We start from the raw sequence: 27764 nt of genomic DNA, 5'->3' as shown, positions 1-27764 counted from the left end.
GGATGCTCACGAGGGCACAATCTCTAGCTAGGAAGTGGCAAAGCCAACATACAATGCCCAGCATGGCTTCCTGGCTGGCATATACTAAGGCTGGTTGCCATTTATACCAGCTCCATGTGCACAAAATGAATATGCGACAACCTGAAAATAGGTTGACCAGTTTTGTTTTGTGTGTTTTGACAAAAATGTTCTCTTTAGTACATTTTGGGGCTCAGGTAGGGGAAATCAAAAGGAGAATGCAGGAAAGACCATTCTGCCTCTCTCTCTCTCTCTCTCTCTCTCTCTCTCTCTCTCTCTCTCTCACACACACACACACACACACACACACAGGCTTTAGGAAAACCTCTTCAAATTTTAGCATGTAGTCTTGTCCTTCCCAGCTGCTCTGAGCAGGTGGGAACTGAAAAAACACCACCAAGGTGTAGACAGTCTCCCTTCCCCCCCCCCCCCCCCCACTCGATGGGAAAGAACCCTCAGGAAGGGTCAGGAAGAATCGTCCTGAAAGCAAAACAGAATTTAGACAACTGGCTTTTCACAGAGCAGTTAATCGTTTATGGGGTTGGTTCAGCTCTCACAGTGTTCAGCAACAGAAGAAGACAGCTTCAAGTCAGATTGCAAACAGCATGGAAATGAATACACTTTTTAAACAGGTGATTTTCTTTTCCTTGAAAAATCTGCAATCAGATTTATTCTGATAATCATTCTGATAAACTCAAATGTTTACCTTATAATAAGGAATTGCCTCGGGAAGTTTTGTGCAGCATTTGCGACAGAAGTTCAGGCTGGGCCTCCTCCCCACCCCCCCCACCCCCCCCCACCCCCGCCAGTTCCTTCCCCACCACGCAAGTGTTGCATCAGAATGAGACAAGGCAAAAACTACCTAGCTGCTTCACAAACAGACCTGTCACTGATCCCTGCTTGGGCAATATATCATCATCTTTCCACTTCAAACCAAGGGGAAGAAATCTAACGATTCATAATGCAGCCAACTAGCAATTTAGAAAGGAAACGAATCCTCCAGTTTGAAATCCGACTTGGTCTTTCAGTGGACAGTCTCTCTGATTTGGGAGATCACTGAGGATGCTAGTTTTCTTCTAGAAGTGAAGAATAAACTTCTACTGTCTTTAAAATAATTTTGAATCAGGCCCTTTCCCTAACCATTACACCCCCATGACTTAGAATGTGAAACTCGAAACCAAAGAATTCAAGGATGTAATGAAGTAGGATGCCATCCTTAATAGAAACATCTAGCTCAATGTGTACTCCAGACCCAACACAATCAAAGCAATGGTTATGAAAATTAAAGCCTTTGCCATCACTAATTCTTATAAGCGTATAATCTTTACTTATCAATGTTATTAAATAGCCCTTGACATTTATTTTCTTGGCAGATGCTAGTAAACACACACACTTTCCCAAGGCTGCAAAGGAAAAACCCCAGCCCAGAGCATTCTGGCTGTGTGAAGCCAATTAAGGCACTGTCTCTAGTGCACGGAGATGCCAGGCTGTAGAAACGGTTGCCATGGAAACCAATTTGCCTGGGCATTTCTGGGCAGAGCTAGAAACCACTGACTAACATGCCTCCCGCAAAGATCTGGTGTAAACATCGCTCCCCCACTTCATTTGGGTCCCAAATATGAGGAACGGAGATTAGAAATTACAAAGGAAATGCGACATTCCATACACAATTTATTATGCTATTACTTGATGTTTTCTTTTATTGAATCATACAAATTTGAATGAGGGATTCCTCAATAAATCTTTTAGCTAATTCACCTTTGGCAGAAACAACAGATTTTCAAAACATCTAGTAGCTTATATGTAGCTTAAAAAAACCAGCTGTGTAGCATATGTTTTTCAGAACAATACTCTTAAAACAGATGTGCTTTCGAAGTTAACTGGTAATGATTTGATTTATAGCATAGCTTATTTAAGAGAACAATTACTGTAAAAGGACAGACATGTGTTTCTTTTAAAAATACAATTTTTGGTCATGTGAGTGATTTCATGTTCAGATTTCAAAAATAGAAAATGTCCTAAAGTGCATCATTTTATTTACAATATAACTCCAGGAAATTATAGTGATCTGCAATGTAAACAGTAGAGCAAAACTATATCTTCACATACACTTAAATTTGTAGGACTATGTACCGTCTTTAAGTGTGTGGATTAAAACCAGAGTACTTCCAAAATATAGCCCAGGCTCATATATGATTAATTCAAACAGCAAATTTGAAAGGCATTCTTTCCCCACAACCCAGGCTGAGTTTTCAGCTGACACAGGAGCGACACTTCATCGCAAACTGTCCATCAATTTGTCCAAATGCTCTTAAGACCCATTTTTAACACTACCACTGCTCAGTTTTTTCTTCCTTCCTTCCTTCCTTCCTTCCTTTTCTTTCCTTCTCTTTCTTTTATTTCTCCTGCTTTCTTTCCTTCCTTCTATCTTTTTCCTTTATTGTTTTGCACTAGTTACTGGGACTTGAATTCAGGGGTTAGGCACTGTCCCTTAGCCTTTTCTACTCAAGGCTGGCATTTTGCTACTTGAGCCACACCCCTACTTCTGGCTTTTTGCTGGTCAACTGGAAGAGTCTCAGACTTTCCTGGCTGGGCTGGCTTTGAACTAAAACTATCAGATCTCAACCTCCTGAGTAGCTAGGGTTACAGACAGGAGTCAATGGTGCCTGGCTAAGATATTATTTTCTCTCTCTTTCTTTCCTTCCTTCTATTTTTTTGGTGTCAGTTCTGGGGCTTGAACTCAGGGCTTTGGGGCTCTTGACTTTTTCTCCAGTCTGTCCTCTACCACTTGAGCCACGCTTCCACTGCCTCTTTTTTATTTTTGTATTAAAACAAAACTGTACTTGTAAGCTTGCTGAGACACTTTCTGGGCTGGCAGGCAGAGAGGCTTCTGCCTCCCCCACGAGACCCGCAGAGGCGGACCCTGAGCCCACAACGTTCCAGGAGGTGAAACAGCAGACCGCAAGGTGACTTCAAGCACATGGAAGAGACCAAATGATCGGGTGACTTAAAGTCCCTGGACCCTCCCAAATGTCTAATATAGACAGCTTTGTGCCGCAGTCTTTATAAAACATACAATCAAAATTGGCCACATGGTGAAGTGGTTTGTTTTTTTTTTTTCATTCTTGCTATACATGAACTTGAAAGTAGTGTCATTTAGATTCTGCCTGGAGCTGAGCTTGAGGGCTACATTTCTACGTTTACCTGTCTATTTGGGGACTTTAGTGCATATTTACTTTTTTCTTTCTTTTTTTTTTTTTTTTTTTTTTTTTTTTAGAAAAATTAAACTGGTAAGTATTCAGGAAGCTGAAAATAGAGTCTCCTTCTCTCTTATCACCCTCTCCATTGCAGCTAAGAATTGAGCAAGATCCTTTAAGGTTTGGTGGCACAAAAAAGGTATCAGAGGCATGCTGGCCTTGCTTGCTTGGTGAGAGGTTAGCACGGGAGCGAGGAGGTGCAGGAAACAGTCTCAGGCTCTTGGCCTGTCCCCTGGTTTGAAAATCAGCATCCGTCAGGGACTACAAGCCCTCCCTTGTGTACACATTGAGTTCTAGGTCAGGCATTGAAATGTTTGTGGGCCGAGGGAGGCCTGGAGAATCCCTCCAAGAGATGAGTACACAGCCAGCTGTGGGCAGATGCGGCCTCGGGCAACCTGAGAGCCCCGCGGAGGGCAGTTCACATGAGTGGGAGGAGGGAAGCTCTGGGGAAACGTCACTAGAACGGCCAAGGCAGCAGATAGGGCTCCGATCTACGGTCATGGAGCGGGGTCCCGGGAGAGCACCGTCTCCACAGTGAGTTCGCTCTCCAGGCAAGTCCTGAGCTGGTTTGGATCACAGTTAAGGTAGCGCACAGCGGCTCCGCGTTTCTCAGCCAGCCAGGGAAGAGCAGCATCTGCTCTCCAGAAATGGGGGTGTCCGGGGTGAGGCTCCCACGACAACGTGCATGCGCACACTGCAATAGGCGTGCTCGGGGGAAGGGATCTTGGTGTGTCTTCTTCAGTCCGCCACACTGTTGTCTTCCATCGACGTGGGTTTCCTAAGGCAGGCAATGGGAGTGGAGCTGATGGAGGTGGCTGGAGGCAGAGGGGCTGCATGCGGGTCCGGCTCTGGGGCTGGCCCGCTCCCCAGCCCCGGGCTGGCCTGGGACTGGCGCTTACAGGGCCTTGGAGTCCGTGTCCCTCTTGCTGATGAGGACCTCCAACAGCCTAAGCTTCGCCTTGATGTGCTTGTATTCAGTGTAGTCTTCAGCCATTGGAGTGCGGTCTTCCTTCTGGACGTTTCTAAAGGAAACAAGGAAGAGGGAGACTGAGGTTTCGCTCACCAGGCACATGGTGATTTGGCACCTCTGCAGTGTGTCAAAACTGCAGGACGCCTGGAATCCTAGCTACTCAGGACGCTGAGAACTGAGGATCGAGGTTCGAAGCCAGCCTGGGCAGGAAAGTCCGTTAGACTGTTATCGCCAATGAACCACCAGAAAACCAGAAGTGGCTCTGTGGCTCACGTGGTAGAGCGCTAGCCTTGAGCTGAAGAGCTCAGGGACAGCGCCCAGGCCCAGAGTTCAAGCCCCACAACAGACAAAAAAACTGCCCCCCCCCCCAAACCAAACTAAGATCTCTGCGACAAAGGGCAGGTACTGGGTTTAGACAAGCCGGGAAAGCCGATTCCCCCCCTCCCCCGCCCCAAAGCACCAGGTCTCTGATGTCTTGTTAGTCTGGCATCTCGGATTATGTTGTTGAAGGACTAAGAAATGCCGAAATTCTCTCTTCTGGATGCTAAGTACAAGTTTCCATAGACGGAACTCCTTCATTCGTACCGAGCACATTCTCATTTTTTCTATCTTTCACCTGGTGAGCTATCCAATTTCTAACCAGCACTGGTATTTGGCACACCTGCCATTTATAGCTTTTTCTACACTCGATAGTTAATGCTACTACTTAGAAAGGTGCTCTTGGAATTCAACAGTTGGACTTCACATACTAGTAAGTATTTATGGTTTGTGTGTTCCCCCCAGTACTTGGGCTTGAACTGCCACATGGACTTTTCTGCCTGGACTGGATTTGAACTGTAATCCTCAGATCTTAGCACTTTTTTTTGGTGCTGGTTCTGGGGCTTGAACTCAAGGCCTGGGTGCTGTCCCCAAGCTTCTTTTGCTCAAGGCTATCACTGTACTACTTGAGCCACAGCACCACTCGTGGCATTTGGGAGCTTATTGGAGATAAGAGTCTCACAAACTTTCCTGCCTGGGCTGGCTTCAAACCGTGATCCTCAGATAGCAGCCTCTTGAGTAGCTAGGATTACAGATGGGAGCCGGTGGTGCCTGGCTCAGCGTTTTCATTTCAACTCAGAAACTTCTTTTTTTTTTGGGGGGGGGAGGGGTATTGTTGTTATAGTTGTTAGTAGTGCTGAGAACTCAGCCCTATGTAACAGGGAACACCTGCTAGGCAAGTGTTCCCAGCCCAGTATCTGCTTTGAAAATGAACATTAAAAAAAATTGGATACAATTTGGAGCCCCCTGGCCCTTCCTCTCCCTCCACTCTCTTAAGGGAAAAAAAAAATCCTTAGTGCTATCATCTTGATAGCACTCATTTAGATGAGCATTGGGACTGACAGGCTAGTTTTAGGCACCGCAGGTGGTTCTAAGTCAGCGTTGGATAACACCCAAGGAACAGGTTTCTTGGAGGCACACAGGAACCTCATCAGCTCACTGTCAATCTCTAAGGGTCCCTGGGCCCAATCCCAAAAGCAAATTACAGGGAGGATGCGGAAGAGCCTACACCTGGGAGGGATTCACCACTCCGTCAGAAGCAAAGCCTGCTGGGAGTCAGCATGGGGGCGGGGAGGGAGAAGAGGAGAGGAGAGGCGCACACACACACCTGCCATTTTGTCTGAAGAAATTGTCTTCAAAATCACGAAGTTTCTTTCGAATCTGCTTCTTTTCTTCTCTCATTTCCTGAAGGTGTTCCAGGAGCTCAGGGCTAAGAGGGCAGAAACATGTCGAGAGCATTAACGTGACATCCACACTGTTATAACCCACACTGGGCAGCGTTTGTGGAGAAAGAGAAAAGGGCAGTGTGTGCACCAGCCATGGCTGCCGCTGACAGTCATCGGAAAGGGATGCCTTCTCCCTCCAGTGCCCAGACACGCTGATCACTAGTGCCCTGCCACCTGTGTTAGGGGTGGGTTAAAACCATGGTGTGCAAAGCCACCATTTAGTGAGACCTTCTGGCTGTTTAAGCAAGATCTTAAATAATATGGGATGAAGCACAACAGGACATGGAGCCAGAATTTTAAACAAAAATCACCATTTTCTCTACAGAGACACAGCCTAGCTAAGCTTCTTGTGTTTGGTTAGGCAATGGATTTAAGTGCAGAGGCGCTAGGATAATGCTCGTGGAAGGTATTTGCGTTGCTCCTCGCTTTGAAATGACGTACATGGAAGCAGCATGGAGATTGGACAGCCCCATGTCTGGGTTGCCTTTGGATGGTATTTTGTCGTCCATTGGGGAAATGAACCCATCGGGATCATCTTCAAATGGATCCAGAAAGCAAGGTGCACTGAACTCCGTCTTCAGAGTGACGGTGAAGTCTGGCTTCCCGTTGCTGTCCTCCTCCGACCCCTCATCTTCCTCCTGGAGACACACAGCAGCCTCAATAAAACAGTCTGGTCATAGTTGGGGATGTGCTTTCATGACAAGCACCACTACAAACATCATTGAAAAGCACCGACGTATCCAGATTCCATATGATTTCTTCTCTCTCTATTAATCCCCCCCATATTACAGTTCGAACTCAGAGCCTCTTTGCCTATAGTTGATGCTCTACCAGTTGAGCCACACCTCCACTTTCTTTCTTTTTTTTTTTTGGCTGGGTAACTAAAGATAAAGTCTATGTGGGTTCAAACTGTGATCCTCAGATAGATCTCAGCCTCCTGAGAGTCTAGGATAGCACGGATATATGGCTAGGATTACAGGGTTGAGCCACGGGCACTCAGTTCCACTGAGTTAACTGAGGAGGGTAAAAACCAGGGGTCAGTTCTGGATTATTTCAGTTATACCTTAGGGAGGGGGCGGGGAGGTCCCTCAATTTCTTCATGTGTCCCGTAGACGTAAATGTCTAAAAAACGCATTTCTTTTGCCAGTCCTGGGCTTGAACTCAGGGCTTGGGTGTGCTGTCCCTGAGCTTCTTTGTGCTCAAGTCTAGTGCTCTACCACTTAAGCCATAGCGCTACTTCCAGGCCTTTTCTGGGTAGTTTGTTGGAGATAAGAGTCTCACAGTTTTCTGCCTGGGCTAGCTTTGAACCACGATCCTCACATCTCAGCCTCCTGAGTAGCTAGGATTACAGCCGTGAACCACCAGCTTCTGGCATTCCTTTTTAAGTTTAAAGTTGGTATCAAAACTTAGTATTTATAGACAAAACTTGACTTTTCAAATGAATAACTTGTTGCTTTTTGTGAGAGATCACAATTCTGAAGATGGAGTTTCCATAGGAATTAACTGGAACATTCTATGCCTGAGCAAATTAAGCACAAGACAATACACTCCTGTTTTCCTCTCCCTTTCCCTTTCCCTGGATGGAAGGGGAAAAGGCAAGCTGGGCGCTGGGCTCACACCTGCAAACCTAGCTACTCAGGAGGCTGAGATCTGAGGATCGTGGTTCAAAGCCAACCTGGGCAAAAAAGTCCCTGAGACTTTTACCTCCAATGAACTCCCAAAAGCCACTAGTGGAGCTGTGGCCTCAAGTGGTAGAGTGCTAGCCTTGAGTAAAAGAGGCTCAGGGACAGTGCCCAGGTCCTGAGTTCAAGTCCCATACAACCAACCCCCCCCACCCCCGCCACACAAAAAAAGGCAAAGCTCCAGAAAAGCAAGCCTATGGGCCTGTCTGCTCTGCTGTCCCAAGAGCTTGGACAAGATCTGAGTATAGGAATGTTCAATAAACATTATATAGCCTAAATTTCATGCAGATTTAAAAGAAAACTACAGATAACGACTACTAGGAGAATATTAAAACCGTTGAAACAGATAACAAGTAAAGTTACCTAAGACCTAGACAGCAGATCTTATCAAGGTCCTACCAATTATATCCCAAATTCCTGACTAAACTCCAATCTTTTTTTGTTTAGGGGGTGTGGTGGTGGTAAGGTTTGAACTCAAGACTCCATGCGCTTGGGGCAGGTACCCTGCTGCTAAGCCATGCCCCCAGACCTTGTTTTGCACTGGTTGTTTTGGGAGTAGGGTCTTGCTTCCTTTCAAGTGCCCGCATGGGACATGATCTGTCTATTTGAGAATTCCAGTCATAGCTAGGATGACGGATGTGCACTACCATACCCAGCCTCTTCTGTTGAGATAGACTCTAACAGACATGTCTATCTGAGACAGCCTGGAACCATCCCAATCTCAGCCTCCTCTATTTCTGGGGTGACAGACAAGTACCACCAAACCTAGCTATTGGTTGAAAAGGGGTCCCATGTCTGTGCCCAGCTTGGTCTGGAACCACAACCCTCCTGTCCTCCGCCACCCAAAGTAGCTAGAATTGCAGGTGTGAGCCACTGGTACTGGGCTTAATTCGGATTTTTTTTTTTTGAGATGACCCTAACACAACTACTCTTAGTTGCTTGTAAACTCATGGGAAAAGTGACACAGGAAAAACAGATGTTGAAGTGAGACGGTAGTCTTACAGTCTATTGAGTACATTCTGGAAGGAATGAAGATAGTCTCTGAGCCTCTGCGCTCAAGGCTAGCGCTCTACTACTGGAACCACAGCACCACTTCTGGCTTTTCATGACGAGTTTATTGGAGATAAGAGTATCATGGGGACTGGGGATATGGCCTAGTGGCAAGAGTGCTTGCCTCGTATACATGAAGCCCTGGGTTCAATTCCCCAGCACCACATATATAGAAAATGGCCAGAAGGGGCGCTGTGGCCCAAGTGGCAGAGTGCTAGCCTTGAGCAAAAAGAAGCCAGGGACAGTGCTTAGGCCCTGAGTCCAAGTGCCAGGACTGGCAAAAAAAAGAAAAGAGTATCATGGACTTTCCTGCTCAGACTGGCTTTGAACCATGATCCTCAGATCTCAGCCTCCTGACATGTTCCCCTTTTAGATAGGACTGGTGTAACACCCGGATTTCAGTAAAGAATGAGGCGAGCAGACCCTGTGACAGGAAAGCTGGCTGCCCAAATATCAGCAGTGGCGCTGCGAGTGGAGGGAAAGGTCTGCAGAGCTCCTAACGTGACGCTGCCTTACTCAACATTCATCCGCCACTTGGACAAAGACATCAAAGGCCTGTTTCCCAAAGGCATTCATAACACCAAGGAGCCAGGGATATCTGGCTTGTTGACGTCCAGAATCTATATTTAATCTGGCTCTTAAGGTTGGAATATTAGTATACAAAGAAACTGGACAAGTTCAAGGTCCTATAATTAAGTAGGCTAGGAAAAAACCAAGCTGGATACACAGTGGTAAGCCGTCCAGAAAAAGGATCTGAGATTGCACAAGTGGGTCGTGAGTCCAGTGCGTGTCAACAGCAAGGCAGGGCCATGCGCGCCGGGGCTCAACAGGGTGATTCTGTCCCCTGGGAGACATCTGGGTATCTCTGGAGATATTTTTAGTGGGGGTGGGGGGTGGGATGGGGTAACATCTAGTGTGTGGGGGCCAGGGACACTGGCTAAGCACTTTATAGCTGAGTTATCTCATCCTGATGTCAATGCCCTGGGAAAGACAGAAAAGAATGCTTACCTGGTCGCAGACAGGCTGACAAGGGCTTAGGGAACTGAAAAGACCACAGCCATCCAGGGTTGGTAAGGACTGGTCCTTGGTGCACTGGCCAGGTGAAACCATAGCTGGGAGGTGTCTATTTTGGGGGCATCCGTGGAAGAGGGCCACGGAGAATGTGGTGTGCGTGGGGCAGAGCCTGGGGTTCCTCTGGAACCCACATTGCAGGAAGAGTAAGAACTAGGGGCCAGGGACCAGTTGCTCAGGGCCCGGGCTGGGTGGGCGCAGAAGAGTTCTCGGGGAAGACGCTCTTGGGCTTTGAAAAGGCAAGGGCGAGGGCACAGAAATGGAGAGACACCAGGAGCAGTGATGCTCACGGGACACTGTGTGGAAAATGAACTATGCCATTTGTGAGTGGGATGGGAGGGACAAACTGGGAAACAGCAAGGGAAGGCGTGACATTGTCCAAGAAGAAATGTACTTATTACCTGACCTGCGTATCTGTAACCCCTCTACACATCACCTTTATAATCACAATAACTAAAAGTTGAAAAAAGAAGCTCCTGTACAAATTCCCTGCTGCTCCAGAGGACAAAGCCAAGCCTACTGGCTCGAGCCCCGCAGATGATTGTAGCTCTGCATAGGATTGCTTGCCACGATCTCCTTGTGACCTTCAGCATTTCTCAGGCGTACACAATGTAACAAGTGCGCGCTGGTGGCTCATGCTTGCAATCCTAGCTGCTCAGGAGGCTGAGATTTTAGAGTTGTGGTTTGAAGCCAGTCAGGACATGAAAGTCTGAGATTCTTACTCCAATTAACCACTAAAAAAACAGAAGTGGAGCTATGGTTCAAGTGGTAGAATGACAGAATAACAGTCTTGAGTGAAAAAGGTGAAGGGGCAGTGCCCAGGGCCTGAGTTCAAATATAAATATAAATAAATAAATATATGCACACACACGCACACACACACATGCACAATGTAATTTTAGAATGTATAATTTAAAGTAATTATAAAACACGTTTGCAGTGATTATTGATCTCTATGTAATGGCGATCCTCCCCATGGCACTGGGAGTTGGGAGTCTGAGGATGGAATCTCCTTCCAGGGAAGCTTCTCTGAGCACTGCTTGAACTCAAGGCCTAGGCACTGTCTCTTAGCTTTCTTTTTGCTCAAGGATGGTGCTCTACACTTGAGCCATGGCTCCACTTCTGGCGTTTTGGTAGCTAACTGGAGAGAGGAGCCTTATAGACTTTGCTGCTGGGTAGGCTTTGAACCTGTATCTTCGGATCTCAGCCTCCTGAGTAGCTAGGATGACAGGCGTGAGCCACCAGTGCCCAGAAACTGTCTAAGAGGCTTTAGCAGGGATTTCCATAGTGGATGGAAGAATTGACTGGGTTTCTTGTGGGTCAGAACCTTTTCAGAAGCTTCAGAATTTGGGCTGACTCTGTTTCACATACAAGCCAGTTCCATCCATAAGCAATGAAAACTGAAAACCCTGGATAGGTTTTTAAAGAAACAACTTAAGGTACAGTCTCCTATGCGCATGCATGCCCAATTCTCAACTGTTATCCGAAGTGCCAAGAAATTAGCACAGTTCAAATACATTCTAATAAGCCTGGCCAACTGAAACAAAATGAACCCAAGGACGGTATTATTGACACAAGTAATGTAATCACTAGCCATCTAAAGTTTTGACCAAGATGCGGGCCAGTAGGCAATAAGCCACAGGCAAAAATATTCTTGTGGAATAATAATAGCTTTCTTTTTTTCAAAGCTAAGAATGTTCTCTCATCAACACTAGGGTAACTTCCGTTCATGTAATGAGGCAGTTACTAAATGCCATATTTCGGATGTATTCAAGAACACTATTACCTTGTAACAGCCCTGATTACGTGCCGCTATGAGGGTCACGCCAATTTTCATATATACAATTGGCCCAATTTTTTGAATTGCAGGGGTTTCATTCTTATTCAAAACTACCAGCTAGACAAAATTGGTGGTCTTTCATCAACATCAGGGCTTATTGTAAGAAAATAGCTCTAATTTTTAAGACATAAAATAGCAGGCTGACCCAGAATTCCCAGTACCATGTTTAAAGCATTTTCCCAACATAGTTCTATTTGATAATATAAATAGTGAACACTGCCATAAGTTAAAGTTAGGCATATGAAATATTTATGAACTTTGTTACAAGGTAAAGAAAAAGAGTATGGCAAATAAAACTAAAGACTGAAGTTTATGGTACCTTATCTCAAACACTAAAATGAAGTGGTAGATTTGTGTTCCCTACAAAGATTATTCTGAAACAATAAGTCCTGAAAGCTTATTCTGAAATAATAATTTCTAACTACAGTAAATAAATGACCATTCCCTACTTGGAGTATCCTGGAAATATGACAGATGAAACTTTCCTAACTCACTTCTGCTTTGAGCTTCATTTTCTCTTTGGATGTAAACAACTACTAAAAAAAAAATAATGATGTCAAAAAAATTGCCTTTGGTTCTTATCTCTAGAGTCCTAGGTAAGGCCGTGCAATCTGTTCAGTTGTCCAGAAACAAAAGCACAAAGAGGCTGATCGTAGCTCAGGCCAAGCAGGGCTCTGGAGAGAGCCACTGAGACCTGGGCAGAAATCACACCTTCCCTTGTAGAGATCACAGACCACATCCACGGTGACAAGGATCAGCTACACAAAACCCACAACTGCTCTCAGAAAAAAAATCCAAAACACTGCCAGTTCTTTTCCACAGATGAAGAGCAGATCAAACAGGTCTTCCAGCTTTACAATAATAAATGCACCAGGGAGAGGAGGAGTGGGCAGAATTACACTAGCAAACGTGTCCACAGCCACCCCAACGCCTGCCTATACAATGATCATGTTCATTATATGCGGTCTCTGTTGCCTTTGTTCATTTTGATCTTTCTCTACCTTTCAATATATAAAAGATTTTTTTAAGTTGGTACCATAAACTAATTTAAGATTTTGGTATGCAAAAAAACCCAAAAAAAAATCCATTTTCTTATGGGGAAAACAAAGCAAACCAACCAACAACAGAATTCCCCGAAGCAAGCTAAAAACCAAACCAAATGAAACAACCAAGGCAAAGCAGGGAGGAAATCAATGAAGCTACCATGTAAATGAAGGGGGGTGGCGGGGGGGGGGGTGAGGTGGGTCAGTGCAGCTACTGATTGCTGGGGAACATGGTAGAAGCCATTCCCCAGGGACAATCACAATCACCCCTCCTCTCCGGGGATAAAGGGAATGGCACAGAATGAGCGCTGGGTTAGCAAGGCCATCTTCACCTTTGTCTCCTTGAAGAAGGAAGCAGTTTCGCCTTCGATTATGGGCTGCAGTAAAGGGCTTCTCCTCTTGCTGGAGGGGGACCCCTGTGACAGGCGTTAACAAGCAGGTTACATTAGGAACCTCTTCGCTTTCCCGTCCGGCTCTCAGCCTTCTTTATTACTATCAGCCCTATTTCCTAAGCCCCTGCCCACCAAATCTCCCCATCACCCAAATCCTTTCCTAAGCTTGCTACTTTTCTTCAGAGTCCACTCACGTCCATCAGAGAGGATGGGGCTGAGTGAGAACACAGGACTAATACCCAAACACTCAGGGAAAGTCTAAACACCTATGTCCCCACCCTCGTTCCTCCCAACTCTAGTAACAACCAGAACACCTCCTGCAATCAGCTAAGGAGAGTAAGGCAAACGCAAAAGGCAATCAATCAAAGGCCATCTCAGTTTTGTTGGACCTTCACCCTATTTCAGGGACCCCAAGGGCTCTCCTAAGTGGAAACAGAAAAATGCTTTTTTTCTCTCTTCAGATATAATCCTTTTATTTATTACTTTATTCTGCAGGATGTTTCTAGAAGAGTAGCCTGCCTGAGGTCTCTGTGAATTCCCTCCTTAATAAAAACAGGCACACTGCTCCAAGACATTTCAAGAGTACACCTCAGGTCTGGCAATGCGCCCAGAGATTTCAGGAAGGGCAAGAGCTGCAGCTAAAACGAGTAAGGATGTCAGCAGTGACATCCAAGCAAAGGTGGTGAAGCAAGACCCCGTGTGTCTTGGGGGGCTGGAAGACTGAGGCTGGCTTAGAGATGGGAAGCAATTGGCCACCACTGAGAGGCAAACTGTGGCTCTACACCCTTGACAGAGCAAATCCAGGGATGACAGGCCGTGAAATCCCAGGCTAGTGGCCAGGGAGGGAAGGTTTGGAACCATCATTCTCTCTGCCTTTCCCCCCTCTGCCTCCAGCCTCCGGGGGCGGGGGGCGGGGGGGACTTAGCATTGGATTTCCTTAGAGGAGTCTCCCTAGGTCTGACTCGCGAAGTCTCTCTTGGATAGGGAGAGACTGTCAACAGATAGCCCTTGGGGTCATCTGGAGAAGGCCCAGTGCCCGGCCTCTTATGCTGAAAGAAAGGTCAGGGAGTCGGCTTAGAGTACACAGAGGGAGATGCGTGGCCAAAGCAAGTTTGGTTTTGGGTTTGGGCACAAGTAGCTTCAGAAATCTTGGAGAAGGTCGTCACTTGCGCATGCGTGTGGGCCCATGGCTGGTTCAACTATCAAAGCCTGCTCCTTCATGGGAAAGCAAGTTGGGGTCCTATTAATACGGCCAAGGCGCATTCAACCAGAAAGCAAGTGGACCAATGAGAGGAAGGGGATAAAACTCACAATGATGGGGATGGAGTTGGCCCGGGACAGGATCTGTTTGACCAGCCGGTACCTGTCGTATAGTGGCTTCATAACCTGCCGCTCATTCTTGGTCACCTGAAAAGCAAGAACAAGGCTGCTCAGAGGCTAGTTAGTTCCAGGAGATCAAACCACCAGCTCTCCAACACACTCGAGGCTCTCATGGTTCAGGGGAAAATACACATGATGCAGCTCAAGTCTTTAACCATTGTCATAACATTCACTTAAACCCATGAGACTGATTCAATAAATATTTAGAACACTTACTGTAGCTATAGATCAGTGGAAAATGGCTCGATCAGTATTATTTTTCTTTTCTAAAGCTAAGTTATAATAATAAAAAAAAAGTACTGGGGATTGAACCCAGGGCCTCACGTTAGCTCTGAAAGCACTTCATGCCTGCATCATACCCTACCCCAGCCCTTCTGGATCATTCTTACACCTCTGCGTCTCAAGGTGCAAAGTTCCAGATGATTTATTATATTTGGGGGGAGGGGTGTCCAGGGAAGAAAACAGCATGCATTTATATTACAATGTTTATCAATTTGGCCCATAATCAATTGATTTCCCTGCCTTTCATCCCCATAACATTATCTTGTTTTCCAAAACAGGATTTGGGCAAGTAGTGGTTATTCAAGGAACATTTGCTGGCAGAATAGGTGGATGAGTCATTCTGTTTCCCTACAACCTGGCAGAGTCTCAAAGCTGTTTAAAGAATGGAATCTCTATGTCCAGGGGAGGAATCAAATCCAGCTCCCGGGCAGAGTATTTGAATCGTCTCATTCCCGGCCGCTTCTCCCTTCCCCATCATACCTCCTCAGCTCCTGAAGTAAACTAGGTCAATTTGGACCTCCCGGTCTACTTCCCTCTGCTCTGAAATGGCTTCCTCTGTGCTCCTGTTTGGCAAGTTCCCCATCAAGAGCTAGGCCTGCGCAGCAATCTCCACCTTCCCCGGCATCCTATTCTGCGTGTACTTCGTTATTTCACAAACACTGATACCCGCCATCCCAGCTCCTCACGCATCGGCCTCCTTCAGACTGCAGCCTCTTGAGAGCAGCTGTTGATGTTTTCGTATCCCTAGTAACGATTTCAGTGCCTGGCTTACTGGAAATACTGCATCAATGTTTGCAAAATAGGTGAGTGAATAGTGTAAATTGAAACAGGTATGCCCAATTCACAGGTATCCCTGCATCTCCTTTGACTAGTTCCATGGTTAATGAGATGAAGTATCTTTATTTGGCTTTCGCATTTCATCACTATGCCACGTGGAATCAGGCAAGCATGTTAGAAGTAGGGAGGGACAACTAGTATTCATTTTATTTTTTCTTTCTAAATAAAAATATATGTATGTATTTATTTATTGGTGCTGGGGATGGAATCCAGGGCCTTGTGCATGCTAGGGAACTACTTTATCCCAATGAGCTGTCTCGCCAGTCCTGGTGTTTGTTTGGCTTAGATCATTTTTCTCTTATGAGTTTTTGGGGTTTTTTTGTCTGAGACTTGGACTCAAACTTGGCATCTGACATTTGGTTTCCCTCACTGGCTGGTGCTCTATAACCTGGGCCACGCCTCTAATCCCTCTCTTATGGGTCTTTTGGGCTTTCAACTTCAATGGCAACTCTGGGTTATGCATCAAGGATTAGCCTTTGTTGCCTTCTGTATTTACCTTTCTCTATGTGATCAACAGTAAGTGCACCTTGAATAAACTTTACAAGCTACTATAAGATAGTCTCATCATGAGAAACATTTGTGGAATTTCTATCATTACCAATAATCATAATAACCTTCTTCTGCTCTTATTAGATTATAGGATAATTAGCATATTCATGCTTTTACTATATGAAATGAACCTTGAGTTTCTTATTTCATTAAGAGTGAAGATCCTATGAGGGAATTAAGAAATTATTTTATATGAAAATGATCAAGAAGTAAACCACAAATATTCCTGCCAGATGACTATAATGGCTACTGCTGACCATAATGGCTAATGAGAAGACAGCACCAAGTGCGGGCGAGCAGGTTGAAGAGCTGGAGCTCGCCCAGAACGCAGGAGAGGGCGGGGCATGCTGGACAACTGTTTGTCAACTGGCCATATGTTCCATCAGTTCCAGTTTGGGGTGAATGCCAAATGGATGTGGCCACTGAAGTCCTCTGCGCCTCATTTTCCTGACTGGTAAGCTTCAACATTCCACTTAAAAAAGCTTTGATCAGATGCACAATTGTTTGAAAATGACTTTAAAGCCAAACATATAGTATAGTAGCTTCAAAATCCATTCATTCCCCTTCCAAACTGTATTTGGTTTTTCTTTGCGTGGTAGTGCTGAATGGTTTTCTGATGTGTGAAGAGTGAGCAATTAAGATGTTTTTGCACACAAATCTAAACAATACAAAGAAAGAGACAGGAAGACCTAGGGGGAGAAGGAAGCACTTCCACTGCATCTTTGCTTAGGATTCAAAACAGTTTTCTGCTTCTCACTGACTACTCTGGTTTTGGTTAATCTGTAAGAATGAGATAATATTTTAAAACACCAAAGGGATCATGAGTCACTAATTACCCACATTTAATCAGTGTCTAGTCTTAAATAGAGATCATGAAGCTCTGATTAAGCAAACAGCTGCATTTTCTTGCTTTATCTTTTGTGATGGTTTTTCCTTAGCTTCAAATAACTTCAACATGGTGGAAGTTACCAGTAGACATCCATAAAAGTGAATGGTAACATATTTACTTGAGTGACCTATTTACTTTGGAGATAAAGACAAAATTAGAACCATGGAATCTTAGATGCTAAAGCTGGAGCTGGTAGTGAGATTCTCACCCACTACCCCCGCCCCCAAGACAACAGAGCTGGGACAAGGTCTACCTCCACTGATGCTTAATTCAGTTTTCTTTTTACAACTAAGTCAGATATGAGTGAACTAGGATCTTAACGTTGTGATGATATAGCATTATTCTATCAGAGAGTTTGATCAAGCTCTTCTCTTAATAAAACATTTACCTTCTAAGCTGAGCGCTCTAAGTTGAGTTTCCCAGGGTCTCTGCTTATGAAGAGTGGCATAAAAGTGGAACTTGGTGAGGAATTACCTGAAGACAGGCAAGAAACTACTGTCTCAAAATCTCAGTAAAACAGTTGTTGGAGTGTGTGCATGTGAGTGTGTGTATGTGTGTGTGTGTGCACACACATCTGCGCAGGAGACCTGTGAGTCATAATACTCCTGGGAGACAAAATGAGGTAAGTTCTTTTATCTGTTCAACTTTTGGCCCATTCATTTGGATAATAGCAACCCTCTCTTAATGACAGAGTAATAATAGTGGGTCATCTGTGTAAAGCTTGGGAAGAACCCCAAGCCACAGCTAACCAAAAGATAGTATTTACATATGGCTCTATTTAAATGCAAAGCCGGCTCTGTTCACTGTGTGTGTATCGGTCTCCGTGGTTTTGAAACACAGAATTAAATTATGCTAATGAGGAAAAGACTCAAGAAGAAGCCAGCAGTTCCAGTCAAGTGACCTGTTCTCTCCTCCTCCACACTCAATTATCAAAATGTAGTATATACCGAAGTAACATGTGGAGCTAGAGTTATTAGTTGTGTTTCTCTGTAACACAGTCTTTTGAGGACAAGTACACTTTAATAGGAACCAGTAAGGAATGATATGCCTGTATTTCACATGTGTCTGTCGACAGTGCATGAATAGCACATAATGTTTTGGCCTGTAATTCGAATGGCTAATAGCCTTTAAACCAGAATTTGTGGACCAGCACAATCCATGAGTGTCTTGGGAAGGCAGTTTTACCCGGTATGTGAATGTATTCTTATCTATCAAAGAATATTATCCAAGTGGTATTTATAGTCCGGGGTGCGTGGCAATACCACAGACCTAAGAATGAAAGGCTCCCTTTGCTTCTCAGCCTGGCCAGGGATCAAGTCTCCTCTGCTTTTCCCCGAGGTGGTTACAGCATCATGTTTCAGAGAGGCGCAGAGTCTGGTTTGGGCGCAGCAATGAGCGATCGTGAGATATTACAATCACCAGGCCCAGCTGAAAGGGAACAAGGCAGCAGAAAGGACTACCATCTCATAGTCCCAATGATAAGAGAGTAAAAAGGCACATTTTGGGTCCAATGTAGTCATCTAATCAGAACGAGGCTGCAGAGAATAAAACATATAATTGTAACCGAAGTCAAGACTATCATTTACTGTGCAACCTCAAAGCCACTTGGCCCCAGTGCCAGACATCCTACAGGTAAACATACACACACAAGTCTCTGTGTGTGTGTGTGTGTGTGTGTGTCTGGAATATCTTAATTTCCATGACAACCCACAACAGCCATCTACTCTATGAACAAAGCAGCCGAGGGTTCTAGAGCCTCCAAGAACTCTAAAATCATGAAGCAGGTCCCATTCTAGGTCTGTAACTCCAAGGCTCAGTGTCAACACATGGCCTTGGTCCAAGTGCAGGGAGAGAGGCAGCCTAAGCGGGAGCCACGAAGACCACGTGCAACAGTGAGTGCGCGCTGTCCAGAGCTCAGATCAACCCAGAAGGCAGCTCGGAGCTCCTGAGAGCCTCAGGCAGGAAGTCCCTCAAAGAGTCTACCCATGTCACAGCCAGGCAAAGAAAAGAAGACAATACCAGGAGAAAATACCAGGTATCAACGGGACTCATGCTTGTCATCCTAGCCACTCAGGAGAGTGGGGTGTAAGGATCACGGTTTGAAGCTAGCGGGGGCAGGAAAGTTTGTGAGACTTTTATCTTCAATTAACTGAGCTGTGGTTCAAGTGGTAGAGTACCAGCCTTGAGCCAAAAAGCTAAATGATAGCATTCAGGGCTTGAATTCAAGCCCCGGTACTGGCAAAAACACAACAAAAAGCAAAACCAAGGTGTCATGGAACCCTGCCTGGTGTCGACCAGCTCCAGACTTAGGGACTCAAGCCTGTGGTGCCAATGAGTTCCCTACATTCACCAAGTTCAGCTCCACCCTTTTAGCCCTGAATACCCCAGCAGGGGAGGGTCAGCTTTCCCAAAGTATCTGAGCTCTGGAGCATCTACTATTTGCTTCAATGCCTTTCAAAAATCTGAAACAAAATTTGGCTGTAACATGACCATTATCCCAGAGAGCTAGTATTTTTCCACTGCAAAGACAGGCCAGCAAAATCAATCATCGTCAGTGCCAGCATTTTCCAAAAAAGAAAAGAAAAAAAACAGTTTAAACCTAGTGTACTCAGCAGTGAAGTGGAGTGGAGGATCCAGTCGGAGGATCCAGTCGCTGCCTCTGCTGTGTGACGGGGCTTGCACTAGATATGACAATTCCATGCACCATTAGGTGGACAAGACCCAGAAGCCATTGCGCTCACAGACCTCCATGCTAGCACCTGGGGTAGAGCTCAGTGGTACAGCACTCGAAAGACCTTGAGTTCAGCTGGGCACCAGTGGCTCATGTCTGTAATCCTAGCTTCTCAGGAAGCTGAGATCTGAGGATCACAGTTCGAAACCAGGCCAGGTAGGGAACTCTGTGAGAGTCTTCTCTCTAATTAATCACCGAACAACCAGAAGTGGCGCTGTGGCTCAAGTGGCAGAACACTAGCCTGGGACAAAGAAGGTTGGGGCAGCGCCCAGGCCCTGAGTTCAAGCCTCAGAACTGGCACATGCACGGGCACACTTGTATACGTGCATGCACTCATACACACACACACACACACACACACACACACACGACCCAGTTCTAGTAAATCATTCTGGAAGCTTCCTCATATAAAATAATTTAGATTGAAAAGTAGAGTTTTGATTGAGGCTGGAAAAAGAATACTATGCTTTTTGGTTCTGTATAAAATCTAACCGTGAACCTGAACTTCCCTATGCCTGCTTTGAAGGGTTTGCTTTGTTCCTGACAACATTCTGAAGGGAAGGCTGTTCAGTGTAACCCACAGGAAGACTGCAAGAAGATCACAACAGAAGCCTCTGTAATTCTGTCTCCCCAGCAGCTCGCACCCAATGCTTACAGGGTAACAAACCACCTCACGGGCTGACCGCCCTTCGTGGAAAGGCAGAGCCACAAGGTGGACGCTTCACATGTCGAATTCTGAGCGTACCTGAAAACCTTTCATAAAATCAACACTGCTTGCGACTGCCTTTCAGAGAGACTGAGTTAGTGAGTACATAATCTAGGCCAACACCACTGTCCTACAGGTCTGACAGTCATGAGCCATCCGCAACTTTTGGGGCAGACTTGAGACTAGGAAGTGTTCTCTCTGTGCATTCTATACTCTCCCCTTCCTTTCTTCTTGTCTCCTCGATAAGATACCAGTGATTTAATTGTAGATACAAACTAACTTTCAATTAATTTAATTTCAGTTTAGTGCCTTCTAGCTAACAGAACTCTCTCATGGCCAAAGCCTTCCAAAAGCTTAGATACAGTGTAAATATAAAGTAAGCCTCCTTTATTCTAGATACAAAGCAAGCACACACTAGGGAGTCCCATCTACTGGATACTGAATGTCGCAAATCGATTTCTAAATCTGTTTCCCAATCAGAAAACTCGGGATCACGTACCGGCCGGCCGTGAATACTTTCGTAATACAAGAGCGCTTTCTGCAGAGCCACTTTCTCATTAGCAATCTGGTCTTTGGTCATATCCTGTAGAAATATAGGGATAAGACATGAAAGAGGTGCAAAACACTTGTGAACATTCTGACTTCTTTTTTTTTTTTTGCCTCAAACAAACCCACTAAGAGAACATTGACGAGAATCTGGGGGTTTTTCATTGTCTTTGGAAGGCTCACTCAGGAATGAGCGCTCCCTGCCTGGCCTCTCGCCAGTACACGGCCAGTGCCGCAGTCACAACCACATGCCCGCAACTCCCCTGTGGCAGCCAAAGCAAGGGCGGGCTGCTCGGATGGGGGAAAGCTGGCCCGCAAGACGCAAGGGGCAGAGCTTAATGGCCCCAGCAATGGCGAGAGTTGGAACCTCCAGCATGCTGCAGCAGATCTGTCTATAACCCTATCTCCGCCAGGTTAACAGCATCTCTTATGAACCTCAGGAAGCTCATTATGTAAGATGTCCACTTTAGTATGCCCGCTTTCCATCTATAGCCAACAAAATACCTCTAGGTGAGTGAGAGGTCTAAGAAAATAGCATGTGCCCAGGGAGACTGATGTGCACCCCTGTCCAGTGTGTCTGGAAAGCTTCCAGAGGGTCCCCACACCTTGATGTCCTCAGGGCGGCTGCTTTCTGCTCGCTTCTCCTGCAGCTTCCGCTGAATACACTCGAGAGTGACTTCCACGCTGGGTTTCAGGGCTTTATCCACTAGCTCCTGCTTCTTCTCCTCTTCTTTTTCCAGCTGGGAGCCGAAACTCTTGGGGAGGGTGTTGCTTCGCTGCCGCATCCTGGGGGTGAGGTCCTCTTCCGAGATCTTTAGTTTTGAATCTAGGGGAGACGATTTGGGGGTAGAGAGACATGAGACCTGATGCCTGACGAGACCAAATTACTTTTCTCTGATGCCAATAACTGCTTAGCCATATCTTTCTTTTTTTTTGTTTCTTCAGAGAGTATCTAATTATAATATCAGTGGAAATCCTTGAACCATTATGTAAAACCCAAAATAATGATAATGTTTTCCTGGTGGATCTGGACCGTTTCCCAAACCCTGATTCCTGGGAAAGTGTTAGCTGGTTCACGCCTGTGCTACGGCTACCTCAGCCGGGTATTCTCGGAATGGGCGTTCTTCCTCGTGGCGTGGTTCTTTAGTCATGGGGGTCTGTAACGATCTCATGCACAACCCGCTGGGCAACTTTTTCTGGATGACTGAGGCAGATCATTTTGAATGTTTTTCCCCACACTGTATTCTGTCTAGTTGTTGGTATGATTATCTCCTAAATGACACAAGCTATTTGAGAGACAGGATCAAACCTTTTGCAGATCCACCTCTGAGTCTACATGTCTTCTGAGGCCCCAGCCTTAGAATAAGTGGGTGCTTCAGAAATGATGACTTGAGCCTTCACCCTTCTATTCACACTGAGGAGGAGTGGGAGGGGGGGTCTTCAAGCATGGCGGGGGGCTGGGGGTGGAAAGCACCTCAGGGCCCTGCAAGACCCCGGCAGTGGCACTAAGTGAGACCGAGGCCACGGATCCAGCCCTTGGCTTGTTACATCGAGGCCGTGTCACAGAGCGGGGACGCTTACCTTTAAGTTGCTTCCGGAACTTGGCAAGGTCATTCGTCCATTTCAGAACCTCTGGATTGGCCGCTTTGTCACTGTGGGAAGGCTGAGAAGGGGAAATCGAAAGGCGGTGTTTCTCGGGAGGTAGAGAAAAGCAGTAGCAGGGGATGATGTTTTGTTTGTTTGTTTGTCTGTTTGTGTATTAATTAGAAAGTCAAAGTTGAGTCCATTCAGACTAAAAAATTAATCATGACTCAGCAGAGCAAACTTTTGTGTTTTTTTTTAAATCATTCTTCTTTATAGCTGATTATATTTGATGATTTGAAAGGATTCCTCAGAGGCAAAATACTGGCTCTTTCTGATTATGGGTAGATATCTATGAAGAACATAACCTTCTTCCTATTTGTTTGGTGCTGGTTCTGGGGCTTGAACTCAGGGTCTGGGTGTTGACCCTGATTTTTGGCTCAAGGCTAGTGCTCTTGAGCTTTTTTTTTTTTGATGGTAGTGGTGGTTAATTGGAGGCAAGAGTCTCACAGACTGCCTGGGCTGGCTTTGAACCAGGATCCTTCTGATCCCAGAAGCTAGTATTTAAGGCATGAACCATCAGTACCCACCTCTTGCTATTTTTTCTTTTATGGGAAACCTACAAAAACCTGTCTGGTGAATGCAACAGAAAATATTGAAGCCATGGAACGCGCCTATTCTCGCCCACCTAGTGGAAAGTGCTAGAATAGAGCTGAAAGTACAAGGAGCTCAGCACAAGGAAAAGTATATAAGGATGATCTTGAACTAAATTTGTGCCAAACAAAAGATTTCATCCATTGCCTTTTCCCATTCCTGCTTACTGGTACATTTACAACATGTAGGTGCCGGCTCTGGGGTGTGAACTTGGGGCCTAGGTGCCATCTCTTAGCCTTTTCCACTCAAGACTGGTGCTCTACCACTTGAGTCATACCTCTACTTCCAGCTTTTTGCTGGTTCATCAGGATAAGAGTCTCATGAGCTTTCCTGCCTGGTCTGGCTTCTCTGAACCTCGATCCTTAGATCTCAGCCTCCTGAGTAGCTACGATTACATTTGTGGGGCACTGGTGTCTGGGCTGTCTTTTGTTTGGAGGTTCCCTCGAAGTGTCCCTTAACTCTGATCACATCTCTGAGGCACTGAAGTGCTGGCATGTCAGGGTCAGGAGAGAGGGCTCAAGGGGGACACTTACTCTATACTTCCTCTCTTCTTCAAATCTGTCTTCAAACTTTCGGATCTTCTTTTTTAGGCTCTGAATCCTTCGGGTGAGCTGGGCAGGTGTCAGGTCTTCCTGCTCATCATCGTAGGACCCCAGAGAGGAGCTCCTCCGCCTGTGAGGGGCACAGCTTGGGTCGGCTCCCCCATAAACAACCCCTGGTGCTGGGAGAAGCTTCAGCGAGTGGATCAACATGGCTCCCGGGTCCATCCTCCCAACTAAAAGGAAGTGAACTGCTTCCCTCTGTGACTCTGAGCTATCAGCACCATCTCTATTTTCTCCTGTTTGTGGGCATGCCCAGATCAACATACCTCATGAATGAATGGGAGTTGGGCGGAGATGGAGGCACTTCCGTGTCATCCAGGTATTGCCTGCTCTGCCCATAGGCGTAGAAGCGAGGGGAGAGCATGGGGTCGCTGTCTTCATCTAGAAGCTGGTGAATCAGGCGTCCAGCCTGTGGGGAGAGGCGGGCTTCATCAGAGTCCACGGTCTCCCGTTGCCACGAGGAAAAGGTAGGGACGGGATCTGGAAAAGAATAGCAAGAAGAGATCAACATTGTTTGTCTTATTATTATCACTATTGTTATCTTTCTGTGTTTGTATGTGTAGGTCCTGGGGTTTGAACTCAGGACCTGGGCCTTGTCCCTGAGCTGGTACTCTACGTCTTGAGGCACAGCGCCACTTCCAGCTCTTTGGTGGATAATTGGAGATAAGAGTCTCACAGGCTTTTCTGCCCCAGCTGGCTTCATGATCCGCAGATCTCAGCCTCCTGAGTAGCTAGGATTACAGGTGTGAGGCACTGGTGTCTGGCTGTATTATTATTATCTTTAAGTAGTTGCACAAAGGGGTTTTAATTCAAATCAATTTATAAATACAACCTATCTCAATCAGTGTCCACACTGTTCTTGAAATGCTGTAAGAAGTTGTGTGCTGAATGGATCTTCATTTTTGATACCGGGTACAGATTAAAATGATCACTCTGGTACACATTATCTACATTTTATCTCTCTATTCTTACTTTCTCTCAAATTTGCTACACCTGCTCTGAGGAATAGATTGGAAAGAGCCAGGCTAGTAGGTCAGTAATGGAAACTCTGACATGTAAACCATTGCTGTAAAGAGGAGAAAGGCATTTGGAACCACGGCTGGCCTTAACAGCCATCACATTCGCTCTGTGAGAGCCTATCTGAGGGTTTGCAACTTCCGCTTCAGTCCTTCACTAAGCTGTTTCCTGTGCTTCTGCTTAGTGAATGGGATTAGCCCTGATTCTGAGGCGTTGTTTTGTACTTGGAATTGCAGAAGTGTCTTAAGACTACAGTCAGAGAGAGAAGCATATTAAATCAAACGAGGACGGTAAAAAAAAGAACATTTTCTGGAGGGCGAGGCTGGATAAGTGCATTTTTGACACACTCTGTAAGAGAAAAGACCATACTCTGCACAAAATCCTGATCTGTCATTTTGGAAGGAAGAAGGGTTATGCTCATTCTATTTACCATCAGGCCCTCCTTGATATTTATTTCAAAAGCCTTCCTCACTAAAAAATTCACTGAAAAGATTTGAAAGGTAAGTCTCAAGGATGCACAATAGTATTCTATGTGTAATACTCTGCCTTAAAAAATAGTTAAGCTTTAAATTTAGAGTTACATAAGGCTGAAATTTGGTCATTGTTCTTAAGTTGTAGGGTTTCTGCAGTCTGAATCATGAAACTATCAGTGCCCCTTCAGCCACGAAACTATAATTTGTATAAACTTATCTTTTAAAAGTTTATTATTATTTTTATGTAGACTTTTTTATCTAGGAAGACCAGATATCTGGCTGTTTTCTTTTAAATCTAGAGCTAGGTATAGCCTCATTCATAATCTACCCTCAGGATTTCTCTCATAATAGTCTCACAGGGAAACATCAGGAAATATCAACACCCAAGTCTACTCCACCCAGGTGAGCAGGATATTTAGCTGAAGATCTGGCTATGACTGACTGACAGACACAGACACAGACACACACACACACACACACACACAGACACACACACACACACACACCAGGTGATTCCGAGTGTAGGCAGGTCTGAGAACTGTGTGCTCCACCCAGCCAATGACAGCAAAACCTAATCAATACCAAGCACTGGGTCTGAAACTTAAATCCCCTGACTTCCTGATCGGTGGTGCTTCTGTTCTGAAAGTGCTGGGTCTCTCCTGAAAACGGTGAAGAAACCACAGCAAAACAGGGAAGAGAGGCACATTAAAACACTTGCTTCATGTGGAAGGAGGTTCAATAGGTAAAAGAACCCAAGTTTTCTGGGAACATAGATAACAATATTTTGAAAAATGGAAGTGTATTCTGGACATGATTGGTGTGTACTGGGGCTCCGGAAGTTGAGGAGAGACCATTAGGAGAATCATGTGACATCTCAGCACTTGTACCAAACGCCATCCATCTTCTGCTAAGTGGCAGGGCTTAGATCTGAACAGCTCAGCTCTGCCAACATAAAAAGGGGGAGAAATGGACTGAGAGGTTAGGAGAGGGTGAGTGGAAAGTAATCCCTGAACAAAGGTAAAAATACAGTTGCCGAAAATGGAACTGCTGAGCTGATCAGATTTCATCTTCCATTTCTTAAGACGGCAGTAGTTTTCTGTAAGGACAAAACAGCCAGATCGGAGAGGAGGATGGAGGAAGGGTTAAGATGGGTCCAACAGCCATGCAGCCAGTAATAACCTTCCAGCAAAACAACTGGGGGGAAGGACAAGACGTTTTATGGGGACAGAGGGCTTTGGCAAAGCAATGTCTCATGTTGATATTGGCATAAGGGTGTGCTGGCTAGTTTGACATTTCTACTCATCAAAAAAGAAACTATCTGAAAAGGCATTACCTTAAATCCTGAGCCCTTTGGTTTGTCTGAATCTAGCAGAGTATCTCCTTTAAAATGTTATCACTAATCTTTACCACTTTTAAGCATGTGGCAAAAAGAGGACTCTCCAATCACCTGTGACCTTTGAGTTCATTATATAATGCCAATCATGGGGCTCAGTCATGATTGGACCTCCGTGGCTAATGGGGCCATCTATCAATTTTCTGATTTGTAACATGGCTTTATTCTGTAGCTTCCTTCTGGACCAATCATCTCAATGACACAAAGAACAAATACGTCTTTTTCCCTCCAGAGGCATAGAGGAAATGCAGAGGTAGAAAAATCCCAGCCCCTGGTGACATTTTTCTAATTAAATCATAGAGGCGGGCAAAATAATTCAGTTCTTCTTCTTCTTCTTCCTCCCCTCTCTTTCTTCTTTTTCTTCCTCCTCTTTCTCCTCATTTTTTTTAGTGCTGATACTGGGTCTTGAACTCAAGGTCTTGTGCTCTTGCCTGCTCAAGGCTGGCGGTGCTCTACCACTTGAGCCACAGCTCCGCTCCTGGCTTTTTGTTGTTCATTGGAAATAAGTCTCATAGGTTTGTCAGCTCTCAGATCTCTGCTTCTCAAGTAGCTTGGATTACAGGCATGAGCCACTAGCATGGTGCCCAGCAAGAATTCATTTTCATATTTATGTTAAAATGTGATGTAAAACAACTATGAATTTCAACTTTTAAGACAATAAGAAAGAGTATTTCACTATTAGTCATCAGGTAGTACAGGGGAGTGAAATATTTCCTGCCTCTGCAACATGAAATAGTTATATGATTTCTCCCCTTTCCCCCCTTTCCTGTTATTCACTTATAGCTTAAAAATCCAATTTAAGAAAGGTATAAAGAGACAGATCATCATTCAATATAACTAAAGAACCACTATCTCCACATTTTAGTTTGAAAGGATCTAAGAATAAGGCTAGTTTATGCTTGAATAGTTGATTCTCATCTAAACAAATGAGTAAGATTTGCATAAGGCAGTGTGGTAAATAATGCCCAATTTTGACATCTCAGTAACTGTATTTTAGTCAGTAACTCCAGGGCAATGAGACAAAGACATTAAGAGAAA

At 45.3% G+C, this 27764-nt stretch overlaps 1 protein-coding gene across 7 annotated transcripts in view; it reads right to left on the bottom strand.

The window, feature by feature from the left end:
* Positions 1 to 2721: 2721 nt before the first annotated feature.
* The window catches only part of Fam13a (family with sequence similarity 13 member A), a 178093-nt gene continuing 153050 nt past the window's right edge, over positions 2722 to 27764 (bottom strand). For all 7 annotated transcript variants that reach the window (XM_048333681.1, XM_048333680.1, XM_048333682.1 and 4 more), the window contains 10 exons: positions 24110 to 24323; positions 23775 to 23913; positions 22588 to 22669; positions 21612 to 21832; positions 20960 to 21043; positions 14398 to 14493; positions 13027 to 13110; positions 6450 to 6646; positions 5891 to 5992; positions 2722 to 4297 (listed from right to left, as the gene is read on the bottom strand). In XM_048333681.1, the coding sequence (XP_048189638.1) occupies positions 4171 to 4297; positions 5891 to 5992; positions 6450 to 6646; positions 13027 to 13110; positions 14398 to 14493; positions 20960 to 21043; positions 21612 to 21832; positions 22588 to 22669; positions 23775 to 23913; positions 24110 to 24323 (1346 nt within the window). In that variant the 3' untranslated portion in view covers positions 2722 to 4170. The remainder of the gene's footprint in view (positions 4298 to 5890; positions 5993 to 6449; positions 6647 to 13026; positions 13111 to 14397; positions 14494 to 20959; positions 21044 to 21611; positions 21833 to 22587; positions 22670 to 23774; positions 23914 to 24109; positions 24324 to 27764) is intronic.

The sequence above is a fragment of the Perognathus longimembris genome, chromosome 24, assembly GCF_023159225.1.
Source record: "Perognathus longimembris pacificus isolate PPM17 chromosome 24, ASM2315922v1, whole genome shotgun sequence".
Taxonomy (NCBI): Eukaryota; Metazoa; Chordata; class Mammalia; order Rodentia; family Heteromyidae; genus Perognathus; species Perognathus longimembris.
This window is presented reverse-complemented; position numbering and strand designations above follow the sequence as displayed.